We start from the raw sequence: 26,497 nt of genomic DNA on the forward strand, positions 1-26,497 counted from the left end.
AAACTCATCAGTCTAATCTTGTTCTGAATGAGGAGTGATGGGGAGTGAGGAGTGATGGTTGCTGATAATGGGCTTCTGTACGCCTATGTAGATATTCCATTAAAAATCTGCCGTTTCCCACTACAATAGTAATTTACAACATTAACAATGGCTACACTGTATTTCTGATCAATTTGATGTTATTTTAAATGGACAAAAAATGTGTTTTTCTTTCAAAAACAAGGACATTTCTAAGTGACCCCAAACTTTTGAACGGTAGTGTAACTCCACCAGTCCTATTTTTTTTAAATGTAAAAACAACAACAACAAAAAAACAATCCATTTGTTAATTCTGGTGCTTAAACTGAAATTGCAACCAGATTTCTATAGCTTCAACATGGCCAGCGAGGCCATCAGGGTTGCACAAGTGTTTATGGGTTATGACTTCTATTGTGTCCTCTTTCTGTTGATGCCACTAATCCATAAAGTACAGAAAGATGCATCAGGAGGTCCCAAGGCATTTGGGTTGTTTGGACTATGTGTGTTTACTGTATTTATTTATTTTCCTCCATAAACTCGGTCATGAGCCATCCGGCCACCATTGAACAACTGTGTGTGTGTGTGGTTGTATGTGTTTGTGACAGACAGAGAAAAAGAAAGAAAGAGAAATATAATGTGTGTGAGTGTGTGCCTAGCAAGGTGGTATTCAGAACTAGAGGTCAACCGATTAATCGGAATGGCCGATTAATTGGGGCCGAATTCAAGTTTTCATAACAATCTGAAATATGTATTTTTTTTACACCTTTATTTAACTAGGCAAGTCAGTTAAGAACACATTCTTATTTTCAATGACGGCCTAGGAACGGTGGGTTAACTGCCTCGTTCAGGGGCAGAACGACAGATTCTTACCTTGTCAGCTCGGGGATTCAATCTTGCAACCTTAAAGTTAACTAGTCCAACGCTCTAACCACCTGACTACATTGCACTCCACGAGGAGCCTGCCTGTTACGCGAATGCAGTAAGCCAAGGTAAGTTGCTAGCTAGCATTAAATTGATCTTATAAAAAACAATCAATCAATCATAATCACTAGTTAACTACACATGGTTGATGATATTACTAGTTTATCTAGCGTGTCCTGCGTTGCATATAATCGATGCGGTGCGTATTCGCGAATAAGGAATGTCGTTGCTCCAATGTGTACCTAACCATAAACATCAATGTCTTTCTTAAAATAAATATACAGAAGTATATATTTTTAAACCTGCATATTTAGCTAAAGACATCCAGGTTAGCAGGCAATATTAACCAGGTGAAATTGTGTCACGTCTCTTGCGTTCACTGCACACAGAGTCAGTGTATATGCAACAGTTTGGGCCGCTTAATTTGCCAAAATGTTACGTAATTATGACATTACATTGAAGGTTGTGCAATGTAACAGGAATATTTAGACTTATGGATGCCACCCGTTAGATAAAATACGTAACGGTTCCGTATTTCACTGAAAGAATAAACGTCTTGTTTTCAAGAGGATAGTTTCCGGATTCGACCATATTAATGACCTAAAGTTCGTATTTCTGTGTGTTATTATGTTATAACTAAGTCTATGATTTGATAGAGCAGTCTGACTGAGCGGTGGTAGGCACCAGCAGGCTCGTAAGCATTCATTCAAACAGCACTTTAGTGCGTTTGCCAGCAGCTGTTTATGACTTCAATCCTATCAACTTCCGAGATTAGGCTCGTGTAACCGATGTGAAATGGCTAGCTAGTGAGTGTGGGACGGAAGCTATACTGTTACACTGGCAATACCAAAGTGACTATAAGAACATCCAATATTCAAAGGTTAATGAAATACAAATGGTATAGAGAGAAATAGTCCTATAATTCCTATAATAACTACAACATAAAACGTCTTACCTGGGAATATTGAAGACTCATGTTAAAAGGAACCACCAGCTTTCATATGTTCTCATGTTCTGAGCAAGGAACTTAAACGTTAGCTTTTTTATTGCACTTTTACTTTCTTCTCCAACACTTTGTTTTTGCATTATTTAAACCAAATTGAACATGTTTCATTATTTATTTGAGGCTAAATTTATTTTATTGATGTATTATATTAAGTTAAAATAAGCGTTCATTCAGTAGTGTTGTAATTGTCATTATTACAAATAAAATAAAAAAATTGTCAGTTTAATCGGTAGCGGCTTTTTTTGGTCCTCCAATAATCGGTATCGGTATTGGCGTTGAAAAATCTTAATCGGTCGACCTCTATTCAGAACCCATATAAATAATATTATGCCATTACTGAGGGAGAAAAAGAAAGGGGGGGCAGCAAGAGCGGGGGAAAGCGTCAGAGAGAGCACATCAGGATAGAATTGAGAGCACTCACCAATGTTGTGTATTTTGATATTGGGCCTGACTGTGTAGTCAGGTGGAGTCTGACTGGAATCATCACCATGGGAGACTTAGAGAGAGAGGAACACAAATATGCAAAGTCATTAAATTGCCCACACTACTTATTTTACACAGAAACTTCCCTATAAAGTACACTACCTTTGACCAGAGAGCGGGTTCCGTCTCAAACGGCATCCTATTCCCTATATAGTGCACTACTTACAGTGCCTTCAGAAATGATTTACACCACTTTACTTTTTCCCAATTTTATTGTGTTACAAAGTGGGATTAAAATTGATTGTCATTTTTTTGTAAACAACTTACACAAAACGCTGTAATGTCAAAGTGGATGAAAAACTCATACATGTTTTTTTTTTTTTTTTTTTACAAATGTATGAAAAATAAAACGCTAATATATCTTGATTAGATAACTATTCAAGTCAATACATGTTAGATTCACCTTTGGCAGCGATTACAGTGAGTCTTTCTGGGTAAGTCTCTAAGAGCTTTCCACACGTGGATTGTGCAACATTTTCCCATTATTCTTTTCAAAATTCTTTAAGCTCTATCAGATTGGATGTTGATCATTGATAAACAACTATTTTGAGGTATTGCCAACTCCAACGAAGATTTGGCCTTGTGTTTTGGGTTATTGTCCTGCTGAAAGGTGAATTCATCTCCCAGTGTCTGGTGAAAAGCAGACTAAACCAGATTTGGCCTGTGCTTAGCTCCATTTAATTAATGTTTTATCCTGAAAAACTCCCCAGTCCTTAAGGATTATAAACATACCCATAATATGATGCAGCCACCACTATGATTGAAAATATGGAGGAGTAATGTTTTATATTGGATTTGCCCCAAACACAACACTTTGTATTCAGGACTAAAAGTTAATTGCTTTGCCAAATGTTTTGCAGTATTACTTTAGTTCCATGTTGCAACATTTTTATTCTGTACATACTTCCTCCTATTTATTCTGTCAATTAAGTTAGTATAGCGGAGTGACGACAATATTGCTGATCCATTCTCAGTTTTCTCCTATCACAGCCATTAAACTTCGCCCCCATCATCCTCATGGTGAAATCCCTGAACGATTATTTTAAAAAAAATTTTTTTTTTTGACTAAGTCAACAAAAAACAAATTCTTATTTACAATAACGGCCTATTCAGGTTGTTACACAACAAGTGTGGAAATAGTCAAGGGGACTGAACACATTCTGAAGGCAGTGTTTACATTTACATTTAAGTCATTTAGCAGACGCTCTTATCCAGAGCGACTTACAAATTGGTGCATTCACCTTATGACATCCAGTGGAACAGTAGTGCATCTAAATCTTTTAAGGGGGGTGAGAGGGATTACTTTATCCTATCCTAGGTATTCCTTAAAGAGGTGGGGTTTCAGGTGTCTCCGGAAGGTGGTGATTGACTCCGCTGTCCTGGCGTCGTGAGGGAGTTTGTTCCACCATTGGGGGGCCAGAGCAGCGAACAGTTTTGACTGGGCTGAGCGGGAACTGTACTTCCTCAGTGGTAGGGAGGCGAGCAGGCCAGAGGTGGATGAACGCAGTGCCCTTGTCTGGGTGTAGGGCCTGATCAGAGCCTGGAGGTACTGAGGTGCCGTTCCCCTCACAGCTCCGTAGGCAAGCACCATGGTCTTGTAGCGGATGCGAGCTTCAACTGGAAGCCAGTGGAGAGAGCGGAGGAGCGGGGTGACGTGAGAGAACTTGGGAAGGTTGAACACCAGACGGGCTGCGGCGTTCTGGATGAGTTGTAGGGGTTTAATGGCACAGGCAGGGAGCCCAGCCAACAGCGAGTTGCAGTAATCCAGACGGGAGATGACGAGTGCCTGGATTAGGACCTGCGCCGCTTCCTGTGTGAGGCAGGGTCGTACTCTGCGGATGTTGTAGAGCATGAACCTACAGGAACGGGCCACCGCCTTGATGTTAGTTGAGAACGACAGGGTGTTGTCCAGGATCACGCCAAGGTTCTTAGCGCTCTGGGAGGAGGACACAATGGAGTTGTCAACCGTGATGGCGAGATCATGGAACGGGCAGTCCTTCCCGGGAGGAAGAGCAGCTCCGTCTTGCCGAGGTTCAGCTTGAGGTGGTGATCCGTCATCCACACTGATATGTCTGCCAGACATGCAGAGATGCGATTCGCCACCTGATCATCAGAAGGGGGAAAGGAGAAGATTAATTGTGTGTCGTCTGCATAGCAATGATAGGAGAGACCATGTGAGGTTATGACAGAGCCAAGTGACTTGGTGTATAGCGAGAATAGGAGAGGGCCTAGAACAGAGCCCTGGGGGACACCAGTGGTGAGAGCACGTGGTGTGGAGACGGATTCTCGCCACGCCACCTGGTAGGAGCGACCTGTCAGGTAGGACGCAATCCAAGCGTGGGCCGCGCCGGAGATGCCCAACTCGGAGAGGGTGGAGAGGAGGATCTGATGGTTCACAGTATCGAAGGCAGCCGATAGGTCTAGAAGGATGAGAGCAGAGGAGAGAGAGTTAGCTTTAGCAGTGCGGAGGGCCTCCGTGATACAGAGAAGAGCAGTCTCAGTTGAATGACTAGTCTTGAAACCTGACTGATTTGGATCAAGAAGGTCATTCTGAGAGAGATAGCGGGAGAGCTGGCCAAGGACGGCACGTTCAAGAGTTTTGGAGAGAAAAGAAAGAAGGGATACTGGTCTGTAGTTGTTGACATCGGAGGGATCGAGTGTAGGTTTTTCAGAAGGGGTGCAACTCTCGCTCTCTTGAAGACGGAAGGGACGTAGCCAGCGGTCAGGGATGAGTTGATGAGCGAGGTGAGGTAAGGGAGAAGGTCTCCGGAAATGGTCTGGAGAAGAGAGGAGGGGATAGGGTCAAGCGGGCAGGTTGTTGGGCGGCCGGCCGTCACAAGACGCGAGATTTCATCTGGAGAGAGGGGGAGAAAGAGGTCAGAGCATAGGGTAGGGCAGTGTGAGCAGAACCAGCGGTGTCGTTTGACTTAGCAAACGAGGATCGGATGTCGTCGACCTTCTTTTCAAAATGGTTGACGAAGTCATCTGCAGAGAGGGAGGAGGGGGGAGGGGAGGAGGATTCAGGAGGGAGGAGAAGGTTGCAAAGAGCTTCCTAGGGTTAGAGGCAGATGCTTGGAATTTAGAGTGGTAGAAAGTGGCTTTAGCAGCAGAGAGAAAGAGGAAAATGTAGAGAGGAGGGAGTGAAAGGATGTCAGGTCCGCAGGGAGGCGAGTTTTCCTCCATTTCCGCTCGGCTGCCCGGAGCCCTGTTCTGTGAGCTCGCAATGAGTCGTTGAGCCACGGAGCGGGAGGGGAGGACCGAGCCGGCCTGGAGGATAGGGGACATAGAGAGTCAAAGGATGCAGAAAGGGAGGAGAGGAGGGTTGAGGAGGCAGAATCAGGAGATAGGTTGGAGAAGGTTTGAGCAGAGGGAAGAGATGATAGGATGGAAGAGGAGAGAGTAGCGGGGAGAGAGAGCGAAGGTTGGGACGGCGCGATACCATCCGAGTAGGGGCAGTGTGGGAAGTGTTGGATGAGAGCGAGAGGGAGAAGGATACAAGGTAGTGGTCGGAGACTTGGAGGGAGTTGCAATGAGGTTAGTGGAAGAACAGCATCTAGTAAAGATGAGGTCGAGCGTATTTCCTGCCTTGTGAGTAGGGGGAAGGTGAGAGGGTGAGGTCAAAAGAGGAGAGGAGTGGAAAGAAGGAGGCAGAGAGGAATGAGTCAAAGGTAGACGTGGGGAGGTTAAAGTCGCCCAGAACTGTGAGAGGTGAGCCGTCCTCAGGAAAGGAGCTTATCAAGGCATCAAGCTCATTGATGAACTCTCCGAGGGAACCTGGAGGGCGATAAATGATAAGGATGTTAAGCTTGAAAGGGCTGGTAACTGTGACAGCATGGAATTCAAAGGAGGCGATAGACAGATGGGTAAGGGGAGAAAGAGAGAATGACCACTTGGGAGAGATGAGGATCCCGGTGCCACCACCCCGCTGACCAGAAGCTCTCGGGGTGTGCGAGAACACGTGGGCAGACGAAGAGAGAGCAGTAGGAGTAGCAGTGTTGTCTGTGGTGATCCATGTTTCCGTCAGTGCCAAGAAGTCGAGGGACTGGAGGGAGGCATAGGCTGAGATGAACTCTGCCTTGTTGGCCGCAGATCGGCAGTTCCAGAGGCTACCGGAGACCTGGAACTCCACGTGGGTCGTGCGCGCTGGGACCACCAGATTAGGGTGGCTGCGGCCACGCGGTGTGGAGCGTTTGTATGGTCTGTGCAGAGAGGAGAGAACAGGGATAGACAGACACATAGTTGACAGGCTACACAAGAGGCTACGCTAATGCAAAGGAGATTGGAATGACAAGGGGACTACACGTCTCGAGTGTTCAGAAAGTTAAGCTTACGTAGCAAGAATCTTATTGACTAAAATGATTCAAATGATACAGTACTGCTGAAGTAGGCTAGCTGGCAGAGGCTGCGTTGTTGACTATGTAGGCTAGCTGGCAGTGTCTGCGTTGTTGACACTACACTAATCAAGTCGTTCCGTTGAGTGTAATGGTTTCTACTGTGCTACTGTGCTGCTATTCGGGGCTAGCTGGCTAGCTAGCAGTGTTGATTTACGTTACGTTGCGTTAAAAGAACGACAATAGCTGGCTAGCTAACCTAGGAAATCGCTCAAGACTACACAATTATCTTTGATACAAAGACGGCTATGTAGCTAGCTATGTAGCTAGCTACGATCAAACAACTCAAGCCGTTGTACTGTAATGAAATGAAAAATGTGATACTACCTGTGGAGCGAAGCGAAATGCGACCGGATGTTGAGTGCGGAAGTTCTGTTACGTTAAGGACGATGAATAGCTGGCTAGCTAACCTTGGTAAATTAAGATAATCACTCTAAAACTACACACTCTAAACTACACAATTATCTTGGATACGAAGACAGCAAAGACAACTATGTTGAAGCCCCTTTGAAGCCCCTTTGGCAGATCTGCAGCACTCCACTTATCAGGCCTTTGTGGTAGAGTGGGCAGACAGAAGCCACTCCTCAATAAAAGGCAAATGACATTCTCGTCTGATGGCAGGCAGTGCCTGATGGCAGGCAGGCAGTGCCTTCAGAAAGTGTTCAGACCCCTTGACTTTTTCCACATTTGTCAATCTACACACAACACTCCATAATGACGAAGCAAAAACAAGTTTAGACATTTTTGCTAATTTATTCAAAATAAAAAACAGAAATATCACATTTACATAAGTATTCAGAACCTTTACTCAGTACTTTGTTGAAGCCCCTTTGGCAGCGATTACAGCCTTGAGTCTTCTTGGGTATGATGCTACAAGCTTGGCACACCTGTATTTGGGGAGTTTCTCCCATTCTTCTCTGCAGATCTTCTCAAGCTCTGTCAGGTTAGATGGTGAGCATCACTGCACAGCTATTTTCAGGTCTCTCCAGAGCTGTTCGATCGAGTTCAAGTCCGGGCTCTGGCAGGACCACTCAACACCATTTAGAGACTTGCTCCGAAGCCACTCCTCCGTTGTCCTGGCTGTGTGCTTAGGGTGATTGTCCTGTTGGAAGGTGAACCTTCGCCCCAGTCAAGGTCCTGAGCGCTCTGGAGCAAGTTTTCATCAAGGATTTCTCCGTTCATCATTCCGTCTATCCTGACAAGTCTCCCAGTCCCTGCCACTGAAAAACATCCTCACAGCATGATGCCGCCACCACCATGCTTCACAGTAGGGATGGTGCCAGGTTTCCTCCAGACGTGACACTTGGCATTCAGGCCAAATAGCTACATCTTGGTTTCATCAGACGAGAATGTCATTTGCCTTTTATTGAGGAGTGGCTTCTGTCTGCCCACTCTACCACAAAGGCCTGATTAGTGGAGTGCTGCAGATCTGGTTGTCCTTCTGGAAAGTACTCCCATCTCCACAGAGGAACTCTGGAGCTCTGTCAGAGTGACCATCGGGTTCTTGGTCACCTCCCTGACCAAGGCCCTTCTCCCCCGATTGCTCAGTTTGACTGGGCAGCCAGCTCTAGGAGGAGTCTTGGTGGTTCCAATCTTCTTCCATTGATGGAGGCCACTGTGTTGTTGGGAACCTTCAATGCGGCAAACATTTTTGGTACCCTTCCCCAGATCTGTTCTTCAACACAATCCTGTCTCGGAACACTACGGACAATTCCTTCGACCTCATGGCTTGGTTTTTGCTCTGACATACACTGTCAACTGTGGGACCTTCCATAGACAGGTGTGTGCCTTTCCAAGTCCATTGTATTGAATTTACCACATCGACTCCAATCAAGTTTAAGAAACATCTTATGTAAATAAGATATGTTTTTATTTTGATTAAATTTGCAAAAAAATCTAAAAAGCTGTTTTCGATTTGTCATTATGGGGTATGGTGTGTAGATTGATGAGGAAATGTTTTAATTTAAACCATTTTACAATAAGGCTGTAACATAAGAAAATGTGGAAAAAGGGAAGGGGTTGAATTCTCTCTGAATGCACTTTATATAGTGCTACAGTTTATAGTACACCGTATAGGCCTAGGTCAGAAGTAATGCACTATAAAGGGAATGCGTGCCATTTGGGACACATCTTGTGTGAATGCCAGGATACTCCAGTCCAGTATATAAAGATATCCTATGAGGTGAAGCTATCGAGCAGAAGATGGAGGCATATTCACTGAGAGGGAAAGTATTACACACACTGATAGTCTAGACTTGGCATTACATTAACATCAGCTCAGTGAGGTTTTACATGAGAATGCACATTGCTTATCCATATTCTATTGCACTGCAAAGAGGGATGTAGCATATGGCACAAGATACGAGGCATATGGTAAGTATGTGTATTTGTAGAGAAAAATGGTCTCAAAACAAAAGGGATAGGGCAGAGATAATGAATGGAGTGGAATGAGTGGAATGAGAATAGCAATTGGGTTCAGATGATAGCTAGGCTACTAAGCAGACCTTGCAGAGTAACGGTTGTCGTTTGTAAAGTAAACACTATCACACACATTGGAAAACACACGGACACACACGGACACACTTTATATCCACTTTATGCCCCCCCCCCCCAAGTGGACACTTCAATAGATTAGCCCTGACACTCAGAGAGGAGGTTAAGGTGATGTGTACACAGAAGCTGACACTGGCCTGGGTGTGGGATGTATTAATGCTGACAAGGTTAGAGAAGTAGGGAGAGCTTTCAGCACAGGGCTTTGATCAAAGGCCTGCAGGGGAGAGAGGCTACTGGAGTAAAAATAACACAGAATGTCACTATCAGAGAGAGAATCAACTATCAGAGCGATGGGGAGAGGAGAGAGGGGGGCAAGAGAGGAGTGAGCGAGAAAATGAGAGAGATAGAGAGAGAGAAATAAAGAGAGAGATAGAGAGGGAGAGAACGAGAGAGGAGAGCGGCTGAGAAAGGGGGAAAGCATCAGAGGGAGAGAGCACATCAGGATAGAAGAGAGATTTACCTATCAAACGCTATTAGAGCACTGAGACCCAGAATAACACTGTACATTACTACCAATGCCCTGGAACACAGAATAACATCATACAACCCTGGAACACAGTGAGATAGAAATAACCTCACTATAAGAACACTGGGAAATCACTGTCAAAACATGTAGCCTCAGGTCTCCAGTGTCAACTGTGTGTGTGCGTGTGTGCATGTGACTGAGTGTGTGTATACGAGAGAGAGAGAGAGAGAGAGAGAGAGAGAGAGAGAGAGAGAGAGAGAGAGAGAGAGCGAGACCCACCCGTGGAGCAGCAGACGTAGACTCTCAGTCTCAGGCAGCTGTGGCCGTGGTGATGGGTGGGCGTGGCTTCAACAGAACACATATACAGGTCAGCCATGTGCCATCTAGAGGCCAGTCTATGAACTAAAAAGTGTAGTACATAGGGAATAGGGTGCCAAATGGGATGCAACCAAAGTGAAATGTTCATTATAGTTTATTACAGCAGTTTAACAGTTACTGTATAGTGGTACGTTTATTCACAAAGAACAAATAATATTTAGGAATGTGGTGTAAGAGTTAAATGACCTAAAGTAGTTTAATGACTCACAAATTGAATGCTGTAATAGTCCAACTCTAACTTACTAAGGTATGTGGGTGAGTGCTACACATGGCTAATGGCTGAAGCGAATTTCCACTTACGACGTAAAGTACCTGCACTTGGGAAAGCGCTATATAGATAGCCCATGCAACCTATTGTCATTACTCGACTATGCCACTATGTAGAGAACGAGTATCAGCTCCTTACTTATCATTACATCATTATTATACACTACCGGTCCAAACTTTTAGAACACCTACTAAATCAAGGGTTTTCCTTTCTTTTTACTATTTTCTACAAGACATCAAAATGATGAAATAACACATATGGAATCATGTAGTAACCAAAAAAGTGTTAAAAATTAAAATACATTTTAGATTAATCAAAGTAGCCACTATTTGCCTTGATGACAGCTTTGCACAATCTTGGCATTCCCTTAACCAGCTTCACCTGGAATGCTTTTCAAACAGTCTTGAAGGAGTTTCCACATAATGCTGAGCACTTGTTGGCTGCTTTTCTTTCACTCTGCGGTCCGACTCATCCCAAACCATCTCATTTTGGTTGAGGTCAGGGGATTGTGGAGGCCAGGTCATCTGATGCAGTCTAGGATACTGCATCTCAGTGCAAGAGGCGTCAATACAGTCCCTGATTCGTATCCAGGCTGTATCACATGATACAGTGATTTGGAGTCCTATAGGGCGGCGCATAATTGGCCCAGCGTCGTCTGGGTTTGCCCGGGGTAGGTCATCATTGTAAATAATAATTTGTTCTTAACTGACTTGCCTAGTAAAACAAAGGTAAAAATAATAATGCAGCACTCCATCACTCTCCTTGATAAATAGCCCTTCCACAGCCTGGAGGTGTGCTGGGTCATTGTCCTGTTGAAAAACAAATGATTGTCCCACTAAGCCCAAACCAGAAGGGATGGCGTATACCTGCAGAATGCTGTGGTAGCCATGCTGGTTAAGTGTACCATGAATTCTAAATAAATAACAGACAGTGTCACCAGCAAAGCACCCCCACACCATAACATCTCCTGCTCCATGCTTTACGGTGGGAAATACACACGCAGAGATCATTCGTTCACCCACACCGCATCTCACAAAGACACGGCGGTTGGAACCAAAAATCTCAAATTTGGACTCCAGACCAAAGGACACATTTCCACCGGTCTAATGTGCATTGTTCATGGTTCTTGGCCCAAGAAAGTCTTGGTGTCATTTAGTAGTGGTTTCTTTGCAGCAATTTGACCGTGAAGGCCTGATTCACACAGTCTCCTCTGAACAGTTGATGTTGAGATGTGTCTGATACTTGAAGTCCGTGAAGAATTTATTTGGGCTGCAATTTTTGAACTTATCCTCTGCAGGTCTTCCATTCCCGTGGGAGTCCTCCTCATGAGTCCTCATGAGAGCCAGTTTCATCAAAGCACTTGATGGTTTTTGCGACTGCACTTGAAGAAACTTTCAAAGGTCTTGAAATGTTCCGTATTGACTGACCTTCATGTCTTACAGTAATGATGGACTGTTGTTTCTCTTTGCTTATTTGAGCTGTTCTTGCCATAATATGGACTTGGTCTTTTACCAAATAGGGGTATCTTCTGTATACCACTCCTACCTTGTCACAACACAACTGATTAGCTCAAATGCTTTAAGGAAAGAAATTCAACAAATTAACTTTTAACCTCTCTAGGCTAGGGGGCGGTATTTTCACGTCCGGATGAATTTTCACGTCCGTCACACTCTTTTCTTTGTGGATCTTGATTTCTAAGGTACTTGCTTGCAGTTCCTATCGCTTCCACTGGATGTCAACAGTCTTTAGAAATTGGTTGATGTGTTTCCTTTGAGAAATGAAGAAGTAGGGCTGTTCAGAACGAGGGTCGAGTCGACCTGAAAGCTCGCTCCACTTTGTTTTTATCTGCTATTGAACACAGTTTATCCCGTCTTAAATTTTATAGATTATTTACGTAAAAAAATACCTAAAGTTGGATTAGGAAAGTTGTTTGAAATGTTTGGACAAAGATTACAGGTAACTTATTACATATTTTGGAGTCATGTTGCACGAGTTGGAACTGGAGTTTTTCTGGATCAAACGCGCCAAATAAATGGACATAATCGCATAATTTGCTTTCGCCGTAAAGCCTTTTTGAAATCTGACACCTTGGCTGGATTAACAAGAAGTTAAGCCTTATTTTGACATATTGCATGTGTATTTTCAAGAATGTTAAATATTTACAATTCTGTAGTTTGAATTTGGCGCCCTGCACTTTCACTGGATGTTGGTCAGGTGGGACGGTAGCGTCCTATCTAGCCTAGAGAGGTTAAGAAGGCACACCTGTTAATTGAAATGCATTCCAGGTGACCACCTCATGAAGCAGGTTGAGAGAATTCCAAGAGTGTGCAAAGCTGTCATCAAGGCAATGGGTGGCAATTTGATTAACACTTTTTTGGTTACTACATGATTCCATATGTGTTATTTCATAGTTTGTCTTCACTAATATTCTGCAATGTAAAAATAAAGAATGATTGAGTAGGTGTTCTAAATCTTTTGACCAGTAGTGGACTTCTATATACATTTAGAATATAAATATTCCACTCACATATGTAGTAGTACTCATGACCCACGTTGAACTCGTAGCCCAGGGAGAAGGCACTGTAGCGCTGGAACTTCTCAGAGAACTTGATGGGTGCGTGGGGCGCGTGCGGCCGGTTGCACTCCCAGCGCTTGAAGCCCATCTGGGGGTCGCAGGTGCGGTAGCCGCGGTAGCTGACCATGTAGAGGACGTACTGCTCGGCCACAGTGCGCTCCAGTGTCCCCCGCTGGCTGGCGGCGGTAGTGTTGTAGTGTGGGCAGTAGATGTCCAGGTAGTCGTTCACCGCCACCTGCACCGTGTAGCCCTCCCTCCGTAAACTGGCGAGAGAGGTTGGAGAGGAAGAAGAGAAAGGTGGAGGGAGATGAAGGAAGAAGAAAAAAAGAAAAGAAAAAGAGAATAAAAAATACAACGATGAGTAACAGCATAGTATAAAACTCTTATCAGGGAGGGACTACTTTACCTGTGCATACAAATAGTAATGTTCTCACTCTATTCCCAGTCCCAAAACCAACCAGGGTTGCTGCAGAAAATAATACCCAATCCTTCAAGCCTACTGTTATTCCCATGAGCATGACATAGTCTAGGTCAGTGAGGCGGAAGGAGATCATGCCATTGTAGACATGTAGCTCTTCTACCACAGGGAGGAGGGATACCCTAACATGTGAAGGGTCCCATGCACCCACGGCGACCGAACAGTGTACCAGTGTGTTAGAAAGTACCGAAGGTCAGTCTAGGGTTGGGACATGTGAAGTGTGTGTGCGTGCGTGTGTATATAGTCAACGCTTTAGCCTTAGGTGAGGAAATGAGGTGACATGATTTAACACCCTACCCAATAACATGGCAGTTAACAATACTATGTACAGTTGAAGTAACATGGCAGTTAACCCACTGTTCCTAGGCCGTCATTGAAAATAAGAAATTGTTCTTAACTGATTTGCCTAGTTAAATAAAGGTAAAATAAAATAAAATAAATTAAAAAGTTGGAAGTTTACATACTCTTAGGTTGGATTCATTAAAACTCGTATTTTCAACCACTCCACAAATGTCCCGTTAATTAACAAACTATAGTTTTGGCAAGTCGGTTAGGACATCTACTGAAATGTTTCCAACAATTGTTTACAGACAGATTATTTCACTTATAATTCACTGTATCACAATTCCAGTGGGTCAGAAGTTTACATACACTAAGTTGACTGTGTCTTTAAACAGCTTGGAACATTTCAGAAAATGATGTCATAAGGGTACCATGTTCATCTGTACAAACAATAGTACGCAAGTATAAACACCATGGGACCAAGCAGCTGTCATACCGCTCAGGAAGGAGACGCGTTCTGTCTCCTAGAGATGAACGTACTTTGGTGCGGAAAGTGCAAATCAATCCCAGAACAACAGCAAAGGACCTTGTGAAGATGCTGGAGGAAACAGGTACAAAAGTATCTATATCCACAGTAAAACGAGTCCTATATCAACATAACCTGAAAGGCCACTCAGCAAGGAAGAAGCCACTGCTCCAAAACCGCCATAAAAAAGCCAGACTATGGTTTGCAACTGCACATGGGGACAAAGATCGTACTTTTTGGAGAAATGTCCTCTGGTTTGATGAAACAAAAATAGAACTGTTTGGCCATAATGACCAATGTTATGTTTGGAGGAAATAGGGGGAGGCTTGCAAGCCGAAGAACACCCATCCCAACTGTGAAGCACGGGGGTGGCAGCACAATGTTGTGTGTGTGTGTGTGGGGGGGGGGTGCTTTGCTGCAGGAGGGACTGGTGCACTTCACAAAGTAGATGGCATGATGAGGAAGGGAAATTATGTGGACATATTGAAACAACTTCTCAAGACAAGGTATTGGAGTGGCCATCACAAAGCCCTGACCTCAATCCTATAGAAAATTTACATTTACATTTAAGTCATTTAGCAGACGCTCTTATCCAGAGCGACTTACAAATTGGTGCGTTCACCTTAAGACATCCAGTGGAACAGACACTTTACAATAGTGCATCTAAATATTTTAAGGGGGGGGGGGGGGGGGTGAGAAGGATTACTTTATCCTATCCTAGGTATTCCTGAAAGAGGTGGGGTTTCAGGTGTCTCCGGAAGGTGGTGCCTCCGTGATACAGAGAAGAGCAGTCTCAGTTGAATGACTAGTCTTGAAACCTGACTGATTTGGATCAAGAAGGTCATTCTGAGAGAGATAGCGGGAGAGCTGGCCAAGGACGGCACGTTCGAGAGTTTTGGAGAGAAAAGAAAGAAGGGATACTGGTCTGTAGTTGTTGACATCGGAGGGATCGAGTGTAGGTTTTTTCAGAAGGGGTGCAACTCTCGCTCTCTTGAAGACAGAAGGGACGTAGCCAGCGGTCAGGGATGAGTTGATGAGCGAGGTGAGGTAAGGGAGAAGGTCTCCGGAAATGGTCTGGAGAAGAGAGGAGGGAATAGGGTCAAGCGGGCAGGTTGTTGGGCGGCCGGCCGTCACAAGACGCGAGATTTCATCTGGAGAGAGAGGGGAGAAAGAGGTCAGAGCACAGGGTAGGGCAGTGTGAGCAGAACCAGCGGTGTCGTTTGACTTAGCAAACGAGGATCGGATGTCGTCGACCTTCTTTTCAAAATGGTTGACGAAGTCATCTGCAGAGAGGGAGGATTTTTTGTTGGCAGAACTGAAAAAGCGTGTGCAGGCAAGGAGGCCTATAAACCTGACTCAGTTACACCAGCTCTGTCAGGAGCAATGGGCCCAAATTCACCCAGCTTATGCTTGGGAAGCTTGTGAAAGGCTACCCGAAACGTTTGACCCAAGTTAAACAATTTAAAGGCAATGCTACCAAATACTAATTGATTGTATGTGAACTTCTGACCCACTAGGAATGTGATGAAATAAATAAAAGCTGAAAGAAATCATTCTCTCTGCTATTATTCTGGTATTTCACATTCTTAAAATAAAGTTGTGATCCTAACTGACCAAAGACAGGGAATTGTTACTCGGATTAAATGTCAGGAATTGTGAAAAACTGAGTTTAAATGTATTTGGCTAAGGTGTATGTAAACTTCCGACTTCAACTGTACACTCATTATCATAATTGTACAAAGTATTATTATACAAACTTATTATGCTTATCTTGAAGAGATGGAAAGGACAATTGATGAGATGTCCTTAGCTGTGTCAGGATAAATGGCAGGGGAAAACTGCAACAACTGGAGCGGTATTTACTACTATGTAACATTAGGCGGCAGTATTGCGTTGCATTCAGCCCTAGGGTTTTCTCTCTCACCCTCTTCTTTCTCGCACTCTTTCTCTCAATTACAATCTCTCTCTCTCACACACACACACACACACACACACACACACACACACACACACAGAAAATGAGCAAACGCACACATGAGTGAACAGTCACACACATGCACACACGCACAGACACAATACTAGGTCAGGTCTCAAGGGAGATTATTATTCAATTACAAAATGAGGATCACCTCGCTCTCTCTCTCCCTCCCTCTCATTATAGTGTAGTAACATTTCTCCTTTTCTGGGTATTTTTCTCTACCACAATCGATACCTCTGTCTTTTCCCTTCTCTTTGTTTGCATTACACATATGCATAGAGAGAAGAATATCATATCCCTTAACCACTGTTCTTTCCCTGGCATCAATCTTATCTCATCGCTCGTACCCCACTCCTCTCTCAGATGTTGGATGACAGATTTTTGTCTCGCAGTGTTGTAAAAAGAAACACAGCCATGCTTCAAAGGGACTATATTTAGAGAGAGTGGGAGAGACGGGAGGGAAGAAAACGAGAGAGGGGAAAGAGAGAGAAAGCAGGAATGAGATGGAGAGAGGGGGGGAGAAGAGAGAGGAGACTAGAGTAAGAGATAGTAAAAGAGGGAAAGGAAGAGGAATGATGGAGAATGTGATGACGGGGAAGCTTGGATGCAAATGGGGTATAAATACATAGGGAAAGGAGCTTCTGTCATTGAGAGAGTAGGCAGAAAGGAATGAGTGAGGGTGTGCATTTACAAGTGGGTGTGTATATCATGTGTGCATGTGGGTGTGTGTGAGTGAGTGTTGAACACAGAGGCTTTAGTAGCACACTACGCATAACACATAACACAAGGACAGAATGTTAGATCACAGTTCTGTCATAAAGGCACAGAAAGAGTCAGAGGAGGGAAGAGGATGCTTTGTAGGTGTGTTGAATCACAGGCTTTATATACAAAACAAAAATATGAATGCAACAATTGTATTGATTTTACTGAGTAACAGTTCATATGAGGATATCAGTCAATTGAAACAAATTCATTAGGCCCTGATTTCACATGACTGGGAATACAGATATGCATCTGTTGGTCACAGATGGGCCTCAAGATCTCGTCACTGTATTTTTATTAATTCAAATTTCAATCGATAAAATGCAATTGTGTTTGTTTTCCGTAGTGTATGCCTGCCCATACCATAACCCCACCGCTCACCCACTCAACGCCATGGATTATCTTGCCAATGCTCACTAACAGGGATATAAACAAATTTGTGCACAACATTTGAGAGAAATAATCTTTATGTGCATATGGAGCATTTCTGGGGATCTTTTATTTCAGCTCATGAAACATGGGACCTACATATTTTATATTTTTGTTCAGTGTATAAGCAGTCCACTTAGTGACCCATGACACTTTAGGTGGTGGGGCAAGGACGGGTGGGGAGAAGGGAGGAAGATTTAACAACAGAGAAAGTGAGAAAGTGAGAAAAAGAGGAAGCAGAGGAGGGTTAGTGGGGGAATCTAAGCAGGACAAAGAGAGGAAAACACAGTAAATGATGACAAACACGTGAATAAAATGGAGAGTAAGTGAGGCAGAGGGAGAGACAGAGATATAGTGCACCCCAGGGATACACGTAGATGTAGTAGTGCAGGGGGGAAAAGAGTGATGGTGCCTTTCTTTCGCATCCTGCTCACTCTCTCTCTCTCCCCGCTGTGCATTGTATCTGTGTCGTTTCTGCTGTATCATCATCATTTTCCTATGAGTGTGAAAGCACTTCTCGTTAGTACAGCCGGCAGAAGCTGGTGAAGACAGCCTAGCAAGGGGGGAGCGAGGGAGAGAGGGGAGTGACAAAGACAAAGATAGCACCACTGTACCTTGCACCACTAAAACAAGTATTTTGAGAATACATCCGCTATCAATAAATAACAAAGATACTGTAAAAGAAAGAGACCACAGTGGACAGAAACTAGCGGTCTGTTCTGCAGTGGAAGATCTAAACAAAATCCAATTTCCAACCAAACCAACCTCTATTGTGAACGAGCATAAACAAAATGTCCATTACCGTTACATCACAGACAATAATACTGTTAGAGTAACAGCATTGACTGTTAGTAATAGTAGATCTACATGCTGTTTACATGCAGGCTGCTGTTTGACCATCATATGCAACCAAACCTCTCCATTGTGGATGAGTATAAACAATATGGTCATTACCTTTACATCACTGTCAATACTATCACAGTTAAAGCATTGACTGTTAGTAATAGTAGATCACTAGACCTACACGCTGTTCACATGCACGCTGCTGTCTGACCTAGCCTGACGACTCACACTAAAATTATTCCGTTGCTCTATCATTCACTTCATACTTTAGTCTGAGATTGCCATCGCACACATAAAATGGTCAATACCGTTACATGATTCATTATGTTACATAGTTCATGTCATTATGTTACATTCATGTCCCTGCTGTTACAGTAACAGCATTGGCTGTTAGTATTAGTAGTGTTAGTTTTGATCCCATGTTTCATGAGCTGAAATAAAAGATCCAAGAAATGAAAGAAATGTCCCACAAAAAAGCTTATTTCTCTCAAATGTTGTGCACAAATTTGTTTACATCCCTGTTAGTGAGCTTTTCTCCTTTGCCAAGATAATCAATCCACCTGACAGGTGTGGCATATAAGGAAGCTGATTCAACAGCATGACCATTACACAGGTGCACCTTGTGTTGGGGACAATCAAAGGCCACTTTAAAATGTTCAGTTTTGTCACACAACACAATGCCATACATGTCTCAAGTTGAGGGAGTGGTGCAGTTGACATGCTGCCTGCAGGAATGTCAACCAGAGCTGTTGCCAGAGAATTTAATGTTAATTTCTCTACCATAAGCCGCAGCCAATATCATTTTAGAGAATTTGGCAGTACGTCCATACCATTCCTGCCAAACTATAATCAAAGAACAGAACAGGACCATGTTTTGGTGTGGTTTGCATTCATCAGTGAGCAAATGTTGCAAGATATTGAAGAAAATGAAGATAATATTAGAAGTCCAAAAGGCCTCACAACCGCTGACCATGTCTAACCGTGCAAGTGCAGGACCTCCACATCCGGCTTCTTCACCTGCGGGATCGTCTGAGACCAGCCACCAGAACAGCTGATGAAGCTCAGTAGTATTTCTGTCTGTAATAAATGCCTTTTGTGTGGAAAAACTCATTCTGATTGGCTGGGCTTATGCCCTCCCAGGCCCACCCATGGCTGCGCCCCTTCCCAGTCTTGTGATATCCATAGATTAGGGCCTAATGAATTTATTTCAATTGACTGATTTTATTATATAAACTGTAACTCAGTAAAATCGTTAAAATTGGTGCATGTTGCATTTCTATTTTTGTTCTGTATACATGCCACTCACATTCAGGTTGGTTTCTTAGTCTGACCATCAAACAACCTTCATTCAATCCCAATACAAACATCTTTACATTTTCAATCATCTCCCTCAAGGTCACCATTAAGGATTTACAGTTGAAACACAGGTGCAATCATGGAATAAATGTACCAGTAACATAGTGATGCACAATCAGTTTCTTCCTCTGATTTCTCCAATCGTCGAACTAATAAAAGACCGACAGGCCCCTCTAGCTGCGGGACGAGACAGGGACAGGCTCTGCTGCTTTTCCCCGTACCTTAGCACTAAAAGTCATTACATCGTCTCCAAGTAAAAGTACAAACAGTCTCCAGCAAATCCTCCCTCCACTGATTGGGTTAGCCTCGTAATTAGCACACGGTTTACTGTGTTCCGATCCAAAATGGAGGCTGAAAATAAATGCTGACGCGTGGGGGAAAAAAAGAGCTAGATGCTACAGCCTTTCAGGTCTGGGATTGGCCCTGGATCTGACTGGAGTATACTGTAGTGATGATTCAGAGATGACTCAGAATAGTGGTGGTGGGTGCTGCTCTACACATTACACACACTACACACCACCAGTCTCTGTAATTCAGTCTGACTGCACACATTAGGGAAACAGGTCCCCATAATGGAGCCAAGTCTGGCTGCAGATTGGAGCTACTAAATGAATACCGTCCGATGACTGTAGTGATTCCAGCATGTGACAGTCACTATCTCAGGCAAAACAGCCAATAGAGGGAGTAGGTGGAAACTGTCCGCTCTCTGATTGGTGGAGAGCTGATAGTGAAAGACCACCAAGTGATGTCACACAACAACAAATAAATACCAGACTTTGAAGTACATTCTTTAGAGTGTACTTCAGAAGTACAGAACTACTAGCCTATAATAACTTATGTTCTATCAACAGAGGCATGAAAGGAGAGTGTGCCAGCATCCCAAATGGCACCCTATTCACTATTTTGTGTACTACTTTTGACCAGGGCCCGGTTTCCCAAAAGCTAAGTTCATCACTATTGGATCCTATGTTCTAACAATGAACTTAGCCTTAAGATGCCTTTGGGAAACCGGGCTCTGGTCAAAAGTAGTGCACTGTAAGGAATGGGGAGCCATTTGGGACACAGCCCCATCTCTGAAGGTGAGTCTCTAATTGTGAGTGGATATTAAAAGGCCTCGGTCTCACCTTTACTCATTCTCAAAGTGCCTCCTGATGAAAAGCAGATCTCATTCTCCCTCTCTCTTTCTTCATCTAATACCTCATTCTCTCAGAAGAGCTGTATTGATACCAATACAAAAAGCTGTGGTGCGGACGAGCCTCGCTCTGCTCGCTCTCTGAGAGCGCACAGTAAATGGGTTCTGTCAGAGAATGGAGACTCTCATCACAGTGCATTCTCCACAGTGCCCATCTCAGTGGGAATGTCAGGCACATGTGTAGCGGCGAAGGCATACGAGAACACAGTGCTTATCTTGTAGACATTCCTCCTCTCAGGCTACAGGCCACATTGATGAGACAACGGTGTAGAAGAGCCAAGGGGTAAGAGGACTCCCGGAGGAGGTATGTGGACACGCATGCACGCACAGACACGTGCGCACAATAGGACACACAGACGCACTCTAGCAGCACTAACGCATGCAAACACACACACAAATATGAAATACTTTTTTTGAATCCACAAATCACATTACACTCGAGAAGGATTCCAACATTTCTAAGGACACGGATATTTGGACACTTATGGATATAGATAGCATCTCCTTCTCCACAGAGCTAGGCTGCCCATGACTGCTGACACGGAGCAGTACCTCGTTAGCTGCTTTGCCTCGGTCTTCTGCAGGACTGAAATCTGAAGACCATGTACTCTCAGCCTATGTAGATGGCCGAGATTCCCAAATATCAGCACCACAAGCTTGCACTTTCTAACTTTCTAAGGCTGTTCAGGCGTGACACTGAGGGGCTGGTATTTCAGTAACTTGTCAGCAAAGGTCTGCTCCATGTAAGAGTAAAAAGAGCAACTCACTTCCAAAATGAGCACCTCCCTCTGGCGTCCCCCCTCAACAATAATATCTGCCATAGTTGGTATACAAGAAAACACATCATCGTCAACATCGAACCAGCCTCCAATGACAAGAGAATGTTTGTGAATGTGTGCTGTCGGTGAGGCTACCGGTCTCACCTCAGTACCTATCAAGTCGACAAGGCAGTCATGGCTAGCTATGTACAGGTCTTGTACGAACGGCAACCATTAACAACATGTGCAACAGACTCCATTGCATTTGACTTGTGTAAGACACACACACACACACACACACACACACACACACACACACACACACACACACACACACACACACACACACACACACACAGTCAACAGACAAGCACATGTATAGAAGAACAAAGATTGCCAGCGAACAGCCCGAGGAATAAAAAAGTAAACCCAGGAAGAAATACACTGAAGCCATAAGACAACAGAACCATACCTACTTCTAAGGTTTCAAAGAGCAGTGTCTGAGCTTTGAAGTGTGGGGTGTGAGCAGCTCTCATAGGAAGTCTGCTACAGTGGGGTGTTAGCTTTCACAAACCTAACTCTTTAAGCCTCTCCTTTGGGTTCGCACAGAGAGTGAGACAGAGGATGGAGAGGGAGAATGATGAGAGAGAGTATGAGAGAGCAAGAGAAAGGGAGAGAGGAAGAGAGTGAGAGAGAGGGATAGAACGGAAGAGAGGAAATTGGAGAGAAGTAGAAAGGGAGAGAGAGAGAGAGAGCGAGAGAAAGGAGAAAAGAATGCTACTCATATTGTCTGGGCCTTCAACAGTGCCAGCCTCAGCAAGCCCAATAGAGTACGGTGAACTTTATGTCTGAGCCAGAGTAACTGCAGCGATTTATGCAAACGTACACACACACACAGCTCCATTTTGTTTATTATTTGTCCTGAAACTCCCCAGTCCTTAATTTACAAGCATACCCATAACATGATGCAGCCACCACGATGCTTCAGAATATGCAGATTGGTACTCAGTAATGTGTTGTATTGGATTTGACCCAAACATAACATTTTGTATTCAGGAAATAAAGTAAATTTCTTTGCAATATTACTTTAGTGCCTTGTCACAAACAGGATGAATGTTTTGGAATATTTGTATTCTGTACAGGCATCCTTCTTTTCACTCTGTCAATTAGGTTAGTATTGTGGAGTAACTACAATGTTTTTGATCCATCCTCGGATTTAAACTCTGGAACTGTTTTAATGGTGAAATCCTGAGAGCGGTTTCCTTCCTCTCTGGCAACTGAGATAGGAAGGACGTCTGTATCTTTGTAATGACTGGGTGTATTGATACACCAATGTAATTAATAACTTCAGCATGCTCAAAGGGATTTTCAATGTCTTATTTTGACCCATCTACCAATAGGTGCCCTTCTTTGCGAGGCAGTGGTTGAATCTGTGTTTGAAATTGACTGCTGGACTGAGGGCCCTTACAGATAATTGTACATGTGGGGTATAAAGATGAGGTAGTCATTCAAAAATCATGTTAAACACTATCACACCCTTTGCCATAACAAAGGGGTTGAATACTTATTGAATGAACACATTTCAGCTTTTCATTTTCTATTAACTTGCAGAATAAAAAAACAAACATAATTCCACTTTAACATTATGGGGTATTGTGTGTATGCCAGGGGTGTGAATACTTTCTGAAGGCACTGTATATCACTGTATATATAAAATAATTACAACATACACATACAGAAACAGCAGAAAAGAAAAACACTATGTATGCTCCAGAGAAGGCCTCTTTCTGCCTGGAGCAGTACTGAGGACACTGGGGCAGTGCTGAGGAAAATTCAAGTATCGGCTAAATCTATATCCTGATATGAGTCGGTGCCATACAGGTTTAGAGTAGCAAAAGCAGAGCGGCGGATGATGGACCATGTTTTACTTCCTAAATTGACTGGCACAATAACATTTGGTATCTCTCTTTGTTTATTCCATCTCTCGCGCTCTCAGGGCCATGACTTGGGCGGCAGGTACATAAAGACCTTATCTTAGAGAATACATACAGTCAAGGTATTCTCTGTGATAAATCATTGAAGTGAGTGAACCTATGTCAAGGTCTTTTTTTAAAAATCTTTATTTAACTAGGCAAGTCAATTAAGAACAAATTCTTATTTTCAATGACGGCCTAGGAACAGTGGGTTAACTGCCTGTTCAGGGGCAGAACGTCAGATTTGTACCTTGTCAGCTCGGGGATATGAACTTGCAACCTTTCAGTTACTAGTCCAACACTCTAACCACTAGGCTACCCTGCCACCCCTTCTCCAAAGTAAGTTCCTTATTTTGACTGTCTATGTAATACCCAGACAAAGATGGTCTGCAAGTTTACTGCAAGTTTACTGACTATTTTTCTTCTAATATGGATTCAAGGTTCTTATGAATGGAAATAAGGGACCACAATGTAAATAAGTAATTGACTGTCATCCCTGACAAGTGTTAAAATGTGCGTGTTTTGACAAGACAATAACCAAAAATGTTAAATTGTCAAATAAAATCAATGAACAGTTCATTGGCTGGCTCGTCAAGGACAGCCAACTATATTGAGAAGACAAAGATGGGCATTAGCTGGAATTACATGGCAGAGGAAGTAAACTCAGCAAAGAAAAGGCCCATTTTCAGGACCCTGTCTTTCAAAGAAATTCGTAAAAATCTAGATACCTTCACAGACCTTCATTGTAAACTCTTTCCCATGCTTGTTCAATGAACCATAAACAATTAATGAACATGCACCTGTGGAACGGTCGTTAAGACACTAACAGCTTACAGACTGTGGGCAATTAAGGTCACAGTTATGAAAACGTAGGACACTAAAGAGGCCTTTCTACTGACTCTGAAAAACACCAAAAGAAAGATGCCCAGGGTCCCTGCTCATCTGCGTGAAAGTGCCTTAGGCATGCTGCAAGGAGGCATGAGGACTGCAGATGTGGCCAGCGCAATAAATAGCAATGTCCGTACTGTGAGACGCCTAAGACAGCGCTACTGGGATACAGGATGGACAACTGATCGTCCTCGCAGTGGCAGACCACATGTAACAACACCTGCACAGGATCTGTACATCCAAACATCACACCTGTGGGACAGGTACAGGATGGCAACAACAACTGCCCGAGTTACACCAGGTACGTGCAATTCCTCCATCAGACTGTCCGCAATAGGCTGAGAGAGGCTGGACTGAGGGCTTGTAGGCTTGTTGTAAGGCAGGTCCTCACCAGACATCACCGGCAACAACGTCGCGTATGGGCACAAACCCAACGTCGCTGGACCAGACAGGACTGGCAAAAGTGCTCTTAACTGAAAAGTCACGGTTTTGTCTCACCAGGGGTGATGGTTGGATTCGCGTTTATCGCTTATGGAATGAGCCTGAGGCCTGTACTCTGGAGCAGGATCAATTTGGAGGTGGAGGGTCCATCATGGTCTGGGGCGGTGTGTCACAGCATCATCGTACTGAGCTTGGTGTCATTGTAGGCAATCTCAATGCTGTGCGTTACAGGGAAGACATCCTCCTCCCTCATGTGGTACCCTTCCTGCAGGCTCATTCTGACATCTCATACTTTCCAAATTCACAGAACCCACCATCATTGAAATCCCACTCCAGAACTGGTTGTTACGTTCCCCACCTAGAAAACCAAAAAATGTCACTCAAACAGAAGGGTGAACTAACAAAGAGTCACTGACAACAACCAAAACAGGTGGGGTTATAGGAGGGGTTCCGGAGTCCAACCTCAAAACATACATGGAAAAACCAAAGCCTGTAACACTGGTCATAGAGCACAATGTATAATCTTGTACTATCCTAAAATCGAATGTATTAAGTCCATGTTGTAGTTTGTAGCCTGTACCTATGGTGATCATATTAATGAATGTGTATGCTTTGCCATCTCATCATGGAAAAGCCCAGCCCCCAAACTACAGCACAGTGGCTGTGTCCGAAATGGTACACTATCCCCTCCTTAGTGCATCACTTTTGACCAGAGCCCTATGGAGCATTATTCACTATAAAGGGAATAGGGTGCCATTTCAGACATACCTAGTGACATCAGCTGAGAAGCAGCAGATTACAGCAGATTAAAATGATAGACCACGACAAGTGCCCAGCAGAGATAGAGGCGAGAGAGAGGTAGCCTCCCATCTCTCCTCTCTAGTTGTTGGAAAGTGGCTGGCAGCAGATTCCTGCCTGGCGCGTTGTCACACCTCGGTATCGAGGAGTGTTTGAAGACGATTGCAACAAAGCCTTGGCTGTGTCGTCTGCCTTTGCTCTAGGGCCCAACCTGTGCTGGCCTGGCCTGGGCTGTAGTACCGTGGCCCAGACAACACAAACACTTTATATAGGATAGCCATATCTGTCTGGCTATATTTGGGATGATACAGCTCTGAGCTCTCTCTCTCTTCCTCCTACCCCCACCTTCTGTGTCTCCAGCTCTGTCTCTCTTCCACTCCCTCCCTCACTCTCTCTCCTCCGCTCTCCCCCCCAGAGTGGATGGTACTGCAGCTCAGCAATGTGCTGGTGCCTTTTCATAATTAATATAGTTTTTCTTAGATTTGGGTCTGAATCTGTGCAGCTGAAAGAGTCACTTAACCAAAAACACCCCATGCAGTCAGGGGCTTGGTGTGGCTGAGGGCATCATGCTCGATCCACCATACAGTGGATGCGTCCCAATCGACACCCTATTCCCTATATAGTGCAATAATAAGGGTGCACTATGCAAGACTACATGGGCAACACTTTCAATGGGCAGAATAAACACTTTAACGTAGCCTAATATGGGACCATATCTATTTTGAAGGACAAAA

General features: G+C 43.9%; 1 protein-coding gene across 1 annotated transcript in view; it reads right to left on the bottom strand.

Annotated features, from left to right (window-relative positions):
* Positions 1 to 26,497, bottom strand: part of LOC115131784 (ephrin-A3-like) — an 89,576-nt gene that overhangs the window by 9,059 nt on the left and 54,020 nt on the right. Inside the window, exons 2-4 of the mRNA XM_029663769.2 lie at positions 13,012 to 13,322; positions 10,118 to 10,183; positions 2,367 to 2,441 (exon numbers count right to left, since the gene is read on the bottom strand). Of these exons, the coding sequence (XP_029519629.1) occupies positions 2,367 to 2,441; positions 10,118 to 10,183; positions 13,012 to 13,322 (452 nt within the window). The remainder of the gene's footprint in view (positions 1 to 2,366; positions 2,442 to 10,117; positions 10,184 to 13,011; positions 13,323 to 26,497) is intronic.

The sequence above is a fragment of the Oncorhynchus nerka genome, linkage group LG7 (genome assembly GCF_034236695.1).
Source record: "Oncorhynchus nerka isolate Pitt River linkage group LG7, Oner_Uvic_2.0, whole genome shotgun sequence".
NCBI classification, from domain to species: domain Eukaryota; kingdom Metazoa; phylum Chordata; class Actinopteri; order Salmoniformes; family Salmonidae; genus Oncorhynchus; species Oncorhynchus nerka.